General features: G+C 44.2%; 2 protein-coding genes across 6 annotated transcripts in view; both read right to left on the minus strand.

The window, feature by feature from the left end:
• Window positions 1–5,211: 5,211 nt before the first annotated feature.
• On the minus strand, window positions 5,212–8,387 carry LOC111596741 (protein NRDE2 homolog). Its single transcript, XM_023311073.2, has 3 exons — window positions 8,207–8,387; window positions 7,488–8,146; window positions 5,212–7,418 (listed from the first exon to the last, which is right to left on the minus strand). The coding sequence occupies exons 1-3, from the start codon at window positions 8,277–8,279 to the stop codon at window positions 5,220–5,222; spliced, it is 2,931 nt and encodes a 976-aa protein (XP_023166841.2). The 5' UTR covers window positions 8,280–8,387; the 3' UTR covers window positions 5,212–5,219.
• Window positions 8,388–8,934: 547 nt separating this feature from the next.
• The window catches only part of LOC111596756 (sn1-specific diacylglycerol lipase alpha), a 30,101-nt gene continuing 22,489 nt past the window's right edge, over window positions 8,935–16,546 (minus strand). Inside the window, exons 11-14 of one of the 5 annotated variants that reach the window (XM_030224027.1) lie at window positions 15,405–15,428; window positions 14,510–14,642; window positions 12,141–12,262; window positions 11,083–11,155 (exon numbers count right to left, since the gene is read on the minus strand). In XM_030224027.1, coding sequence (XP_030079887.1) covers window positions 11,149–11,155; window positions 12,141–12,262; window positions 14,510–14,642; window positions 15,405–15,428 — 286 coding nt within the window. In that variant the 3' untranslated portion in view covers window positions 11,083–11,148. Of the gene's footprint in view, window positions 11,156–11,618; window positions 11,761–12,140; window positions 12,263–14,509; window positions 14,643–15,404; window positions 15,429–16,546 lie in introns of those variants that run through there. The other 4 variants (XM_030224024.1, XM_030224028.1, XM_030224026.1 and 1 more) reach the window with 4 other exon arrangements.

Below are 16,546 nucleotides of genomic sequence, written 5' to 3' on the forward strand. Positions count from 1 at the left end.
TGGCTGCTCATTTTATTTGCATTGCGCGAGCACGAACATAACAAAAACAAAAGCCTTAAGAGCCAGCGAGCAAAAGGCACAGCAATTGCTAGACGGAGACGCAGATTATCAAAAAGAACAGCAACAATAACAACAGCAACAACATTAGCGCAAGTTGCCGTGAGCGCAAAACAATAAATAAATTATATAATATGCTAGCTTGTTCTCGTTTATTCTTTATTCTCGCCGTTTGCCAATGCTTCCAATACAACGTTTCCCCGCCCCTCCTTCTATTTCTCTCTTTCCCTCTCGCCGCAGCTAACCCAAACACTCCTGTGCGCGCCGTTTGTTTACTTCTGTTTTCGTTCTAACGGTAAGGCAGTTAATTACAGAGCGCATACAAAATTGAGCGAATTACGTATACGCCAACAGCAACTACGACAACAACCAACACACACGTACAATTATATATGCATGGGTGTGTGTGTGTGTATGTGTGACGACTAGTTTATAAATAGAGCTAAAGATGTGACAATTTTTTCAGAGCGCATGATTGAATACCAAAGTATAACTGATAAACACACAGCTGTGAACTGTGTTAGCTTCTCTGCGTCTCATCACAGACTGCCCACCCACACCAACACCCATTCATGGTAAAGGACAAGGTGCAAGCAACGTCCTTGGAAAAATCGTTTAGAAAATTGCGCGCCGTTTTTGCTGTTCTTTTATTAATCTTTTTTTTGGTTGGTCGAACCGCTGCGTTGCCAATAGTGCTGCCTCTGTTGCTCACGCTCTTTAACTTGTATGAGCTCTCTGCTGCTGCTGTGACTGCCTCGACCTGGCCTAACCACTAACTGTAGCGACGACAGCGACGCCAACGGTAGCTGCTGCTAGCAATTCGCCGTCGCCATCGCCATCGCCGTCGCCGTCACCGTTTCCAAACCAAAAATAGCTTTGCACTCGCACTTCGCCACATCGAGAGCAAGGGGAGAGAGAGATATATAGAACCACGTACATACGTCCGCTGGCATGTATGTATGTATGTCTCTAAGTAGCTGCTATTACTCAATTTAGCACGTCTATTGTTATGATTGTTGTTGCTACTGCAGCTACTGCATAATATTGTTTTCGTTATTAATTGTTTACATATCGCTTGCTTGCACTTCGCTGTGTAGCTCACACTGCGTATGGGTAATTCGTGCAGCAAATTTAAGGGAACACTTGTTGTTGCTGCCGCTCTCTGTCACACTCACTCTCCCGTTCGCTCTTTGCCATTGCCACTGCTTCTGCCTCTGCCTTTGCCTTTGCCTTTGCTCTCTGCTGTTGACTTGTAGATCAGATTGCGAAAGCTCAGTTCATTTGAGTGATGCTGATAGTGATAATAACAGTGATGCAAACAGCCAGCTGAGTGCGCATTTGAGTAAGCGAGAGAGTACATCGATGAGCGCATTTTGTCTGAGCTTGCACTTAAGCGCAACTTGCTTGCTTATCTGCGCTTACATTTACAGACTATGCCCGCCCTGTCTGCTCTGCCTGGCGCTGTGTGTAAGTATTTTGAGGGAGGTAAGAAATTTCGTATTGTGCTTTTAACAGCACTAACAATCGCAGCAGCTGCTGCTGCCACTGCACTGGTATTGGTTAGCACTTGCTGTATGCGTGTACAAGCTTCTCTCTCTCTCTCTCTGTTTTGTATGCGAGGCGTAAGGCGTAAGGCGTAAGGCGAGGCGACGGCGACGGTGACGACGACAACGACAACGACGTAGCAGCTGCAGCGGCGGCGGCGGCGACGGCGGCAGATGCGACGTCAGCAATAATTTTGTCGTGCTCGAGGAGACAACAAATAATATTATAAAAACTCATGTTTATGTGAGTGTGTGTGTGTATCGGCATGTGTGTTGAATATTTTGCAACAAATTCCCAAAGTTAATTATTATGAAAATTAATAACTTTTAAAGCGTGCGCGCTGCGTCGCAGTCGCCGCTGGCTTGAAAGCTGCCGTCGCCAATACTTTGACATGCGTTCGAATCGAAGATGTTTAGGAAGAAGAAGAATAAGCAGAAAGCACCATTCAAAAACAAAAAAACTAGCAACAACAACGGCAAATCGAACGAAAATGAAATAAAATAAGAAATATACGAGCAGCACATACACACTCTCACACACACACGCACAGCTACAAAAACGAAAAATAAAACCTTGAAATGAACAACAACAACAACAAATATAATAAAAACCGAAAAACTTTATTAGACTTTTAATGAGTGCGTTTTGCTCACTGTGGTTGTTGTTGTTATTATTATTGTTGTTATTGTTGTTTGTTTATTTGTTGTTGCTGTTATTATTGTTATTGTTGTTGTTATTGGCTATTGCTTACGGTTTATTGTTTTTAATCTCTTGTTTCTTTGCTGTTGTTGTTCTTTCGCTTTGATATTTTGATTGATTTGGCGGCATAAATAAATAAATAAATAAAAAATACTTGTAAGAAAACAAAAAAAAAACAATATTTATATAGAAATGTATATATAGAAATATATATAAATAAATTGTTAGCAAAATTAAAAGCAATTCGAAAATACGAGACGAAAGCAAATAAACAAAAAAAAAAAAAAAAAATGAAAAAAAAACTAAAAAAAAAAGAAACTGGAAATTCATTAATATGTTAATTTTTGGCTTGTCTGTGCCATACAAAAATTAACAACCACACACACGCACACACGAATTCATACACACGCACAGGCGCACATGGGCACGTACAAGCCACATATACAAATACATACATATGTATGAATATATATACTTATGCATATGTATGTTTCTGAATGTTGTTGTTTCTCTTTCTACGCTATAAGATGGAACAGAAAGAACATTTGTTGCAGCCGCTCTCAAATTAATTTGGCTGCCGCTAGATGGCGCCGTTTTCAGCTGATTATCACACCCACCTCGCCCCCACGCAGCAGATACACAGGTGCACACAAGAAACAAAAACAAACATGGATTTTTGATCTCTGTTCGAAAATACGTTGCACGTCATTAAGTTTGATACCGATTTCGGGTCGAATTATAATTTTGATTTCGATTCCGATGCCAAAACAACACAAAAAAAAGGAAAAATAATAAAGTAACGGCAACGACGACAACGGCGGCGGCGACGACAATCGGAACGCAGAAAACAGAAACTGAAACACAACAATTGAAGCTGAAGCTGAAGCGAAGCCAGCAGCTATCGAACAAGCGAGCGAGCGGGCAAACGAGCGACGAGCGAGCGAGCGTACGTTCGACGTCCGAACAAACCGCTACAGAAACAGAAATTAATTATATTGAAATCACAAACTAAACTAATCAGCCAAAGCAACCCAAGCAGCTAGGCCGCTGCCGCGAGCGAGCTTCAGCAGATAGAGAGAGTACGAGCTAGAGAGTGTGGAGGGAGAGCAAGCGAGCGGGCGAACGTCAAGCAATGCAAAGCACTTTGAAGAGAGCGCAAAGTGGCAGCTAAACAACGTGAGAGTGATAGCGCGAGTGCAGAGAGAAAGAGAGAGAGAGAGAGCGCAAGAGAGACAGAGAAATTAACGTTTGGTTAAGCCTTGCCTAAAAGGATAACAACAAAAAAAACACGCACATAAAGACACGCACACGACAAGACTTTCATTTCGAAGCTCATTTATCCATGTTAATTTTTTATTTTATTTTTCTTTTCCATTTATTGTTTCTATTTTATTTTTTTGTATAACAACAACTACGCCGCGGTAAAGTGGGAGAGCGATACGGCGGTGGAGGTGAGCTTTTGCGACGGCAGAGCAGCGTACGCGCTAACGTCGCTGTTCAGGCGGCAACGGCGAAGCTCGAAGCCGCTACCCGCACACTTACACAACAGGCTAGACGGGACGTGCAGCAATCACGCACGCACACGCACACACGCATATACATTTGAATATCTATGTATATGCACTAAATATTTATAGAGACATGTATTGAGAGCATTAACTGCATCAGATGCCCTGTTGAGATGTGTCTCTACCTGCGGGTTAATTTTAATGCGTCGCCGTTACTTCGCGCTTCTGCTAAACAGAAAAAAAAAAAACAATTGAACTGATTGCGCGGCGACCATCTGCGACGGCAACGTCTTTGGACTTGGACTGCTGTCAAGCGACTAGCGACGACTGCCTATTGACTCGACAGGCGACAACAGCGAACCAATTGGCATTGGCATTGGCGGCGCATTATTCCAAGCCCACTTTTGGGCCAGGATATCATACAGCTGAGACAATTTGGCCAAGAGCTCATTCGCAAGAAGCTTTCGGCGATGCTTTTGTTTTTGTTTTTGTCTTTTTTTGTTTGTTTTATTTGTTTTGAGCGCAAGCTTTAAGAGCTTTGCCTGCATGTCGTATACGCAATATTTTTTAATTTGGCTCTCGCTGCCGCGCGCGCACTCTTATACGAAAATTTGAAGGGTGGCTAGGAGTTTGCGTGTAGCTGCAGCTGTTGGCGCATTATTTTGAATTTAAAATATATGCATTACTTAAAGACTTAATCGCAGCCACTTTCATGCCAAATTAAATTGCCAACAAATATTTAGAACATGTAAGTTTCAAATTAGTGGTGGACAGTTCGTTAAAATACTCAAGTTGGTAAAGCTGCATACCAAATTCATAACAATTCTCAGCACAAACAATTTAAATGAAAATATTGATTGCTGATCAACAATATTTTAAGGTGTTAACAGTCTACTTAAAAATAAACTTACATTCAGTATAACTCTGATATCAATACATAAAATAGAATATCCTCTAAAGTATGCTATATATTCGACCATTTGTTGTACATTTCCTTAAATAAAATAAATATAAATTCTTTTCTTGGTCGTCGTACAATTTGTTGTTTTCATATGATGAGTCTAATATTTCTAACATTTAATTATTCCATTCGACCATCTTTATTTACAGAGCTGAAAAAGCTTCCACGATCCACATTTATTTAGTCAATTCAATTACTAAAGCTTTTTTGCGACATATTTAGTATTTTTCTTGTACTTAAAGCTTTGTGATTATTAAATATACTAAACAGCCAAAGCTTATCGATCATCGAAATACTTTAAGGTTCCTTTTCCAGCTTTGTATTTTAGTTCCATTCAATCTTGGTCACACCGAATTGCAATAAACTGTTTTTTGATTTAAACTACGAAAGTAAAACTTTAAATAAATTTTATTTTATTATATTACAATTGTACAATTTCTGTGCAGTTGCTATGCCTCGCGCAACACGTTGAGCTCCTCGGGCAAAGCGTAAATGCGCAGCTGCTTCTCAGTCATCACATCCTGAAGATTGCCTACTTCCTGCGGCACATACGTAACCCCATCCATGTAGAGCGCCTTGTCCCAAGGACATTCGTCCAGGGCCATTAGCAGACAGCGTTTGCTACTCTCAAAACTGGTACGTTCCGTAGACAGACAGCGTAAATAGAGTCGCCAATACAAGGAGTTGCGACGCAGAATCGCATATTGTTCGGCTTCCTCCACAGAGCGATGCGAATTGCTGGGCAGAAAAGTCTCGAATATGCTCAGCATGCGATTGTGCTGCAGCTGCTGCTGCTGTTTTTGTTCGAGATCCAGTTCCAGATCGCCGCACGTGTTCGTGTGCTGGACGAAACGGCAATGCGCTGCGATGATCAAGTGCAGCAGAGCCAGGATGCCCGCCTTGCTATGGACAAGGCGTGAGCGCAGCTTGTACCACGGCAAGGTGGCCAGTGTAGACCAGCGTTGCAGCAGTGACAGATTGCGCGGAAACTCTTGCAGCGACTGCTCCAGCATTCGGATCAGCTGCTGACCACGCGTCCTGCCGGGCAACTGAAGCAGCAGCAGTTGCAGCTCGCGCAGCTGTTCCCGCAGATGACGACAGCGTGTCCGCTCCAGCTGTGCCGGCTCCAATGCAAATAGTGGCTGGCGTAGCAGCTGCTCCAGCAGTTCAAGGGCTGCATTCGATTCATTTAGCAGGCACAGCAACAGACAATGCGAGCGGAGCAGCAGAAGCAAACGATTTGGCAAGAAGTAATCCTCGAGGGGCATGGCTGACGCAGCTCGAGCAGCCTGCTCGCTCGCTGTAGCCAAGGCAGCCTCCAAAAGCTGGCCGCTGTGCTGGATCAGTTCATTCTGTTCCATTTCGATCGACTCCTGGCTGCAGTTCGAGTTTTTGCCCAACGCTAAGCAGCTGAGTAAATGAAGCGCCTGCTGCGGTTGCTGTTGGGCCACCAGCAGCTCGGCACGCACCACAGCCGCTTGCAACAGTTCGACGTCTTGGTAATCCGATGAGGCAGCCAATATACGATCAAAGATGCCAGCGCTCCGCTGCAGTTGCTCCGGATTGGCCGCAGCCTCGTGCTCGGTAATGGCCATCTCGGTGTAGAGACTGGTGAGGTCCCGATTGGCGGGCTGACTGAGTAGCTGCCGCATGCGTTGCCTGGCCAGGCGCCAATGCTCCGCTGTCAGATTGCCGCCCAGCTTGAGCAGCAGCAGACGCAGTCGCTCAAAGCGAAACCATAGCAAAAGAAATACCAGACGCTTCGATCTATCTTGCAAGGCGTCGCTGCACTTGAGCAGGAGCTGAGCGAGGCAGTCCTCATAGAGCTCATGGCCGATGGCATGCGGCATATAGGTGGGACTAACCGACAGCTCCTTGGCCATCTGCAGCATGGCTTGGCTGTAATCCTTGCCAGCGTTGTGCACTGGCAGCGCATAACTGAATCGTTCGCCCAGTCCAGCGTGCAGCATTTCGATGGCCTCCGAATCACCAATCTGATCGAGACGCGCGCACAGACGCTCTGCCAGGCAATCGGTGCGCACGAATGGCAGCTTGGTCAGCTGCACGGTGAGCAGCAGCAACTGCATCGTATTGTCCACGGATTTCAATGGGTAAATGTAGTGGCAGACGTCATCCGTGTAGATGCAGCGCTGCGAATCGAGTCTCGCCTCCAGGTCCTGCTCCATTTGATCACGTCGCAGCTGTGGATAGGGCAGAAAATTGTAGGCCTGCCGCAGACGCTCGATGCGTGTCCAAATCTCGGGCATCGGCATGCCAGAGCGCAGCACGAGCTCCTCATAGTCAACGAGTGGCGCCTCCTTTGCCGCGCACGCCTCAAAGCAATCGAAGCTCAAGCTGTGGAAATTCAATTCCAGCGCCAGCTTCAGCAGCGCAAACATTTGACCACAATTCGCCGATTGGCGCATGAAGAGCACACAGTTGTGGAAGAGCTTCAGCATCAGCTCGTCCGTGTGGTGGTGCTTGTCCTTCGAGTCCAGGTGCATACGTCGCATGCATTGCTCATAGATGTGCAGCACGTCCGGCACATTGCAGCGCGCCATCGTGCCCTGCGTGGTCATGATCAGGGCCGTCCACAGGGTGTACTCGTACGGTGTGCGTTCCAGCAGCTGCTCGATCTTGGTGGCCACCTGGAAGGGAAGTATGTTTGTTGATCAATAAGTTTGGCTAACAAGTTTGTCATCTGTCAGCTCGCCCACCTGACTATCTGGATATGTTGCGCTGGCCGTGTCCACGTAGAGCTTCAGCAGCTGCTCGTTGCCCGCATGATGCTCCAGCGCTGTTTCGAGCTTGTGGAGCTGCTGTTCCGCGACGGCCAGGCGATTGCTCTTGGAGACATTCTGACCGAGCAGCTGATGCAACTCGATCCAGTTGTTAAGTTGTTGCGGCTCGTTGGCCACCAAGCTTTGCAGCTCTTGAATGCGCTGAGTTTTTTCCGCAGCCTCTGCGGCAGTCAGCTTTGGCTCCGCCTTCTGCTGCAGGTACTTGCTTAGGCACGGGCGTTTCTTCATCTTGCGTTGTTTTGAACGCCAGCCATTTGGATCTGCCAAGCGGCGCAGTTTGATTGAGTACTTGGGTCGAGTCAGAGGTGGCAGCGTCTCCCATTTAAGGTGTCGTTTATTGGCCGACTTGTCCACGTAGTATTCCACACTGCCATCGAATTCGAGGGAACGCTTCACAATTGCCTCTTTGGGGGAGCATCGGCTCGAGTTGGCAAGGGAATCGGAATCATTATCGGATTCGGGTTTGGATTTGGAGTCTGAATCGGAGTCGGACTCGGGTTCACTTTCCAGATTAATCACAGGTTGGGCAGGCAGATCATAGCTCTGATTGCTCTGCCACTTAACAGTAGTATTGGCTGTACAAAGAAATAAATTAATAGCTATAATTAATAAAAAAATAAAAAAAATCACATTACCTGATGTTTCCAACTTCTCCACATTTCGATTTACTTTTTGTTTACCATCGTCATATGCCGGAAAGAGTGACATGTTTGCTTTGAATCAATGTTAAAATTACTCACAAAATAACTTATATCATTTTAATATTAATATTAAATATACAAAACATTGAATTCGAATAAGTTTGGAGAGACCATTTGTTTAATTCCAAAAATACTAAAATTGAAATACTCAGCATCGCTTGCGCACAGCTGTTATTTTCTTATATCGAAAAGTTGTCGATAGTTCACAAAAATCAAACAATCACCGCCTGCACGAATTTACCGCGAATGCACTATCGGCAATATTAAATTGCTTGTGTTTAATCAATCATGCAATAAAACTTAGCTTAGTCGCGAATTTACCCAGAGCATTAAGCAATTCATTTTTTTAGGGTTTAATTGATCCACTCATTGAATTGAGCAATCGATAGGAAGTATTTTTATTGGTATTTTTACATTAGTGCATTGGTTGATTATGAAATTATCGATATTTTGTGCGATGTGCGATTTTGTATACGATCGTTATTAAGTAAATAAATAAAGAAGTGCCGATTACGCTGCTGATATTAAATCGATTAATTTTCGAAAGCCTTTTGTATTTTTGTAACGTTTTTTATTTAAAACATTTTATTAAAACTTTCTTTTTGCATTGAGCACAAAAAATATATGTATATTGCATTTATTCAATGTTAAACGCTGTGTTTACACGCTATATATTGTTGGTATGTATGCGAAATTGTAATTTCATTTAGTTTTGCTTTCTATTCTGGTTTTCATTTCATTTGGTGCACATCGCAAATAAATGGAATAATCTTTTGGTTTCGGTTCCGGTTTCAGTTGCGGTTGCGTTTGCGGTTGCGGTTGCGGTTGCTTAGGTACTGCATTCAACTACACTTACATACATATATATACTTTTTAAACATTACTTTCGCTATTTTCTATTCCTTTCTTGGCAGTTGCTGCCGCCGCCGCTGCTGCCGCTGCCGCTGCCGACGCCGCCGCCGCAGCGACGCGAGTGCGGGAGTATTTGCTAATGGACGTGGGAAAGGCGACGGTCGCAGCAGCTGCGTCCACATCGGCACCGGCAATGCGTATGTTGTTGCCAACGGGATACACACAGCAGCCGCGTCGCTGCTTGCGGGTCGAGGGCGAGCCGCTGTTGCTCCTATCACCGATTTGTACTAGAATGGGAAGATCCTCGCTGCGCGCGAATACAAACTCCTCGGAGGACAGGCGCTTGCGCACGCGTCCACCAACCACATCGGGCTTCTTGCTGCCGCCGTTGCTTATGGGCGAGGGCGATGCTGGCGCCACAATGGCCGGCGTCTCCGGCTGAGCAGCGCCGCCAAAGACGGGAAAGTGTGACTCCAGCACGCCAGGACGTATAATTATCTCATTGAGCGCATGTCCGCCATTCAGCTTCAGCGGCTCCTGTTGCCGACTGGGCGTGGCAAACTGTTCCAGCGACGCTTGCGAGTTGGCGCTATAGAAGCTGCTGTTGGTGTCCGTGGAGCCAACTGTTGCCATTGCCGTTGCCTGTCCCTGTGCCTGTGCCTGTTCCGTCGCTGTTGTTGTCGCCTCCGCCTTGGCGCACTGCTGATGATCATGCTCCGAGCGCGTGCAGCAATCGCGTCCATCCCACCGACAAGGACAGTGGGGGCATAGACGCAGGCAATGCTCGTCGGCCAGGATGTTGCTGTCACTGAACGTGAGCTTTTTGACGGGCGACGTGCGCACGTCCTCATCCAGCTGGTCGGCCGACTTGGAGCTGGCGGCGCACGGCACGGTCGCCGGCAGCTGTAGCCGATGCAGGCTGTGCGCCGACTCGAAGCTATCGTCGCTGGAGTTAGAGTCCAGGCCCAGACTGTGCTTGTACTGCAGCTGCTGATGAGCGCCGGGCTCGGGGAAGATGCGCGGGAACGTGACAAAGACACGACCCAGCCGCTTGTACTGGTCCAGATTGCGCGTGTCCTCGGCACAGCCGGACAAATTCTCAGTGAACTTTGGCGCACGGCGCATCACCTTGGGCGTATGCAGCTGCGACTCGAATATGTCCTCCAGCGGCACCTTGGGCACTCCGGCAGCAGCCACGCCCATGTGCTGCAGGTAGCGCTCAACGCTGTTGGCCAAACTGATCGGCACGCTGCTGCGCGAAGACACGCTCGAGATTTCGGACAGCGTCTCGGGACTGGCCAACGGGGCCAGGCCATACCAGTCGTCGTGCAGCAAGTCCACCGCCTGGCCGGCCAAGGAGGCGCGACGCAGCGCTTGCGTCAGTGGCAGGGATCGAGGCTTACGCTCCGAGTGCTGCCTCGCCAGCGGCTGCAGTTCCAATAGCGGCGGAGGCGTCGGTGCCATGTCGAACGCGACCGCGCGCAGCCGTGGCGCCTCGCCAGCCTCGGCGTTGACGAGCACCGTTGGCGTTTCGCTGAGCATGGAGCAGGGACTCTTGCGCATGGTCATCGTTGTGATGCTGTCGTCGAGGACGCTTGATATGTCATATGGAGTGGTTGTGGAGCTGAGCTGGCTGCGTCCAAAGATGCTGCCCGCTATGGACGAGGCTTTGCTGCCAGCCAACGGCTGTGCGGCCGTTCGCTGCTCCAGCTGATGCTGCAGATTGGTGAACGATGTCTCCAGGCAGAGTTTGTGCTGGGCCGTTGGCGTGAGCATGATGCAGTTGCTCAAATTCGAATAGGAACTGTCCGCTGGACGTTTGCAATGCGCCGTTGTTTCGCCGTGCACAGCGACCAGCTCCTGGTGTACTAAGCTGGCGGCGCCAGCAAATGGCCGATCCATCGGATCCTGGTCCGCGTCCTGGCCGTCCCGCTGATGGGTCTGCTGATCGGGGTCCTGATCCATGGACGTGGTAGAGAATGCATTCGAGGTCTGGCGCTGGGGCTTGCGTGGGCCGCTAGTCGTTACAACCTGCCAGTGTTGGGTAACGAGAGAAAGCAAATGTTAAAGCGGCTCGAGCAGTGCACAAACATAACGGCTTCTCGCATGTAAGTATGTGTGTGTGTATATAGCAGTTAGAGCAGAGATCTACATATACAGTGGCACAGTTACATACACACGACGACTATTAATAGCTACACATGTATGTATGTACAGTATAAAGGAAATGTTTTTGTTGCTTTTTTTCTTGCTTTTTTTGTGAATGAGCGAAAGCGCGTGCGTGCGTGAGTGGAGTCAGAGCGAGCGAGAGAGAGAGAGAGAGAGAGAGAGACTGTGTGAAAGCTGAAGTTAAGTGAATTAGCTTTTTGGAGTATGAGAACAGTTGGGTTCATTGGAGATTTAACACATCTACTTTAGTATGTACATATGTTTGCATGTGTGTATGTAGACGAGAAGAGTTAACAGTCTTCAATTGGATAAGTGTGACGAGTACCAGGATTTGTGATCTGACAAGGATGGACGGTTGTTGCTGGTGACACTGTGGACTATGTGCACATGACGCATGACGCATGACACAAGACACAATTGCGATGGTAGTACATACAAGTATTGAGAGTACAATTACATTTAGACAGTTTTTGGAGAGGCAATGAAACAAAAATTGTATAAAACTTGTTTGGTTAGGTAGGATCAAGACATATAACATATATATATATATATATATATATATATATACATATATACATATATATATATGTACATATATATAGATGCAGTTATATATAGATATATATATATATAAATATATACACATATATGTATGTATAGTTATGCATATATATATTTATAAAGAGACAGAGAGAGAGAGAGAGAGAGAGAGAAAGAGAGAGATAGAGACTTGTATTGATTGATTTCTTATTTTTTTGTTTTTTTTTTTAGTTTTTTTTTTAACGAGAGCAAAATGGAAAGTTTTTTTAAAGAACATAGTCTTTTTTTAAGTAGTTGGCAGCTGTACCTGGTATCGGTATTTTGTGTTGTCGAAGTTGTTGTTGTTGTTGTTGTTGTTGTTATTGTCGTGTTATCTTTACATTTACGAGCAGTACATGCCTTTACGTTACGATCTCTACAAGACACGACCTGTACGCCCACATCGCATATCGTTTCGCGTTTATCGTTATCGTTACCGTTATCGGAATGACCGTTACATATGTAGCACAGTTGAACATATCGTGTTAACAACAAACAAACAAACAAAAATAAATAATTAAATTCATTTGTTAAAGATTTTGCATGGGTTTTGATTGGTATTTTGTGATTTGTCGAGATGTCAAGTTTCAAGTTTCAAGTTTCAAGTATCAAGTTTCAAGATATGCGCATCGAGCGAGCTAACTAGCCCCACTTAGTCTTGGTTCCGCCTGACAGCCTGCCTATACCTGAACGCGGGCTTCACTCTACTTCACGTTACACAGCACTAGCAGAAAAAACAATAAGAAAAAAAGAAAAATACGTGAGTGTAATTAACTAATTAACTATCGCACTTGCTGGCACACAAAGCTTTACAACAAACAAACATTCCCATGCAGCATTTTGTGTTCCACAACTCGAGTCGTCTGTTTAGATGTGTGTCAAGAATTTGAGGTGCCCCAGATTCCGTCGTGTTGTCTCCACTTGTTGCAAATCATACGAAACATAAAGAAACGAATCGAAATCGAATGATATACGTGTATAAAGACCCATGTTTGCGACTTTCTAGTTATACAGAATTTTGCGTTCTATAGCATAGCTCTATCACTTTAGGTCTTTCCAGCGTTAAGGTTTCTCATGCGGTAAACTTAGCCTTTACTTCTGTTTTATTTCACTTCTCATAAATCTGGCTCTGTCCCATTGCTTTTTGGTCTATGGAATTTGCTGTTAACCCATGCTATATTTCCTATATTTATTTTCCCCTCTTCTTGCTCCTTTACTTTGGGTTTTGGTTTCGGCTAGTCGCTCTCTCTCTAAACAGACTATATAACGGTTACTCAAACGGTGTCTTTCGGAGAGGCAGACAGATAGAGAGAGAGAGAGAGAGAGAGAGAGAGCAAACATAGTGAGAGCGGGATAGAGAGAGAGAGAGATAGAGACATACAGACAGAGAGAGATGCAGACACAGAGAAACAGACAAGGAGATAGAGAAAGACAGACAAAGAGAGAGAAAACTAAATAAGGGATTGCATCGATTAATTTCCTCTTTTATATTTTCCCCATATCGTTTCTTTTCTTTACATAACAGAAGCTCAAGACTTTAGTTAAGAATATTTAGCAATTCGTGGCTTTAGGCCCCCTTTGGGAATACTATTCCATAGTTACTATTGCTTCGTATATATCTACTATTCCAGGTATCTCCATGATAACATTACAATGAAGCTTAAAGCTTTTCTAGCGGCTTTTAACGATTTTTCGTTACTTTACTTAAGCAGTAAGTACTCGTTACACGTTACTCGTTACAGCTTACTGGTTACCCATTTGAAAGAAAAATACGTTTGCTTTTGAAACATTGTGTACATATTTAGTGAACTATGTATATAAATATAAACATAAATACATTGAAATAAGAGAAACAAAAAAAAGTGTGTAAAAAAACAGTAAAATAAAATGCAAATTACAAAATACAAAGTTGAACTTAATATAGCTTGGCTTAGGCAATAAATAAATAAGAAGTTGCGACAAATAAATTATGACGACTAACTAAGTAACTAACTAACTAGTGGCTAGATCAGTGAGAATATATATCGTATATATAAAGAGATATTCATATGTGTCGTTCGAAACGAAAATTCAATAAATAAATATACATAAACAATTGGAACATAAACATGAATAAGCGCTTAACTAATGTTTAAAGTGTTGTTTTGGCTTTTGTTGTTGTTGTTGTTGTTGTTGTTGTTGTTGCAAGCGTGTGGCAATGGGCGTTTCTTGCTGGCGTAGTAGGCAAAAGTGTGGCGGGGGCGAACTGGTTGGATGGGGCGGCGCGTGGTCAGGTGTGTGTTGTGTTGAACGCTCGACACCTTAACGTTACACTTAATATATAGTACGGTAACACACTCACACACACATATATATATGTATGTGTGTGTGTGGGTGCGTGTGTGTGTGTTTCTGCCGCGTTGGCTAAACTAAATCATTGTGCGCTAAATATGCTAGAAACTATAAACTAGATATATGATTGCTAAAGCAAACGACGAGAAGTTGTACAAGTACGAGCATCATCATCATCATGATCATCATCATCATCTTCATCATCATCATCAGCAGCAGCAGCAGCATTGCCATTGTCATTGCTGTTCAACTGGCTGTGGAACAACTATTGACCGATGTACGTTCGTCATCAACCTCCGCAATTACCTTCTTGAGCGCGGCGAGCACCTTGTCGGGCATATGATCCTGCAGCATGACAGGCGATATGAGCACCTCATCGAAATCGGTTGAGTCGGCCCAGATCGCCTGATAGACGGGCTCGCGACTCTTGAGCACATTCCTGTAAGACACGTAAGGGCATAACAAGTCGCTAAGCAGATCAGAACAAATATCAAATGTTATTGGAACTAAAGTTTGTGTTAAATATGTAAATATGTACTAAATATTAACTACAGACAAAGAAATCAAAAGTTAACAGTTCTCAAATAAATATATATATATATTATCGACTTGAAGGAATCGAAATAATATGCTAACTACAATTCAACATTCGACTAGAGCTAATTATGAATACAGTTCAAACTAGAGAAAGAGAGAGAGAGAGTCAGGCAGAGAAACGAATAGGTTGAGAGAGAGACAGTAAGAGATAGTCACACAGAGAGAGAGAGAGAGAGAGAGGGAGTGAAGGATTGGGTCGGGTTTATTAAATTGATATTCCATGCTATAAAACATAAATCGTTTATATGAATGAACCAAGAAAACGAACGAGCAAGTTTTACTCGCTGCTTTTTGCGACGAGAACGAAGCACGAGGAACGAGAACGAGAACGAGATCGAGCAGGGGGTTTCGGGTAAGAGGTACCAATGGATCGCAATGTATAACATGCAGCGACTCATGCAATTGGCAAAACAATAAGAACTTCGGAAATCAAATCTATCTAAAGCTAATCTCCAAAAAAAAAAAACAAGAACAAACAAACGGAAAACAAACATATGAGAGAGCGAGAAAGAGAACAGGAGAGTAAGAGAAAGAAGAGAAGGGAGCTCTTCTCTTGCATTTCATTTTCGTTTTCATTTCATGATCGTCTGTGCAATGGGCCTACCTCCAACCACTGTCGTATTTTTGCCTGAAAATAATTGTAAATAATTATATTGAATTGAATTGAATTGAACGAATATTAGATTGATTGTTTGGTATTTGCGTATCTTGTCGGGGGAGCTGGTGGACAAAACAAAACGAATAACAGTTTCAAAAAACCCGCTAGAGCGCACAGTGGGCAACACACGACAAACACCTGGCAAATTTGCTGCTAACTGATTCGAATGCTTTTGAAAGAGCTTTTGCCCTGTTGACGCACTTCCAGCCTGTATTTATAAATGCTGCGAACTAGTTCCACAAGCTGAGCCCTCTAAGCTGCGAGCTAATTTCAGCTGCAAGCCTAAAATTATCAAACTAGTTCCAAAAAGTTAACGAACGGACTCCAAATGTAAACTTTAATATGACAAACTAACTGCACAAAGCGCACTAGTTCTAGCAAATGAACTGGCTCGAATTTTAAGCCCAAATGTGGTGAACTAGTTCCAAAAAGCTAATTCTTTGACGAACAAACTAGTTCGAGTTGTAAGCCCAGATGTGTCAATTCTATTTCACAATATGAACCAGCTCAAAAAAAAATGAACTAGTTCAAATTGCAAGCCTAACTGAAACTGAAACTAAATTCTTTGTCTAAATGTGGCAAACTAGTTCCTCAAAAATGAACTAGTTCTAAAATGCGAACCGGTTCGAATTGCAAGCCTAACTGTGGCGACCAAACAGGATACCCTGCCTATAACTGGCAAATTTTGAAGAACTGGCTCCAAAAAACGAACCGGTTCGAAATGCAAGCCAAAATGTGGCGAACTAGTTCACCAAACTGAATTCTCTGACGAGCAAACTGGTGCGAATGTGGCCAACTAGTTCCACAAAATGAACCAGTTCTAGGCTATATATTTTTACAAGTATATTTAAGCTTCGACCCAATTTCAAATTTACAATTTGCTTCGATTCGGCTCCACTGTGCGATGCATCGCACCTGTTTGAGTCAAGATACCGGACAACTCTGACGTCATGCGCCTATGAATCAGACTCCAAGCTGAATGCCAATGCTGACTTAGAGATAGCTGATAATTCAGACACACACACACAGACATATATATATATATATATATACATATATATGCATATATACATATATAGACTGCGATC

Source organism: Drosophila hydei, unplaced genomic scaffold (genome assembly GCF_003285905.1).
Source record: "Drosophila hydei strain 15085-1641.00,03,60 unplaced genomic scaffold, DhydRS2 tig00000339-arrow-arrow-pilon, whole genome shotgun sequence".
Lineage (NCBI taxonomy): Eukaryota > Metazoa > Arthropoda > Insecta > Diptera > Drosophilidae > Drosophila > Drosophila hydei.

Coding starts and splice junctions, on each gene's coding strand:
- LOC111596741 (XM_023311073.2), bottom strand. CDS start 8,279: ATGTCACTCTTTCCGGCATATGACGATGGTAAACAAAAAGTAAATCGA. Junction 8,147..8,206: donor GGAGAAGTTGGAAACATCAG/GTAATGTGATTT, acceptor TTCTTTGTACAG/CCAATACTACTGTTAAGTGG. Junction 7,419..7,487: donor CAACATATCCAGATAGTCAG/GTGGGCGAGCTG, acceptor CTTCCCTTCCAG/GTGGCCACCAAGATCGAGCA.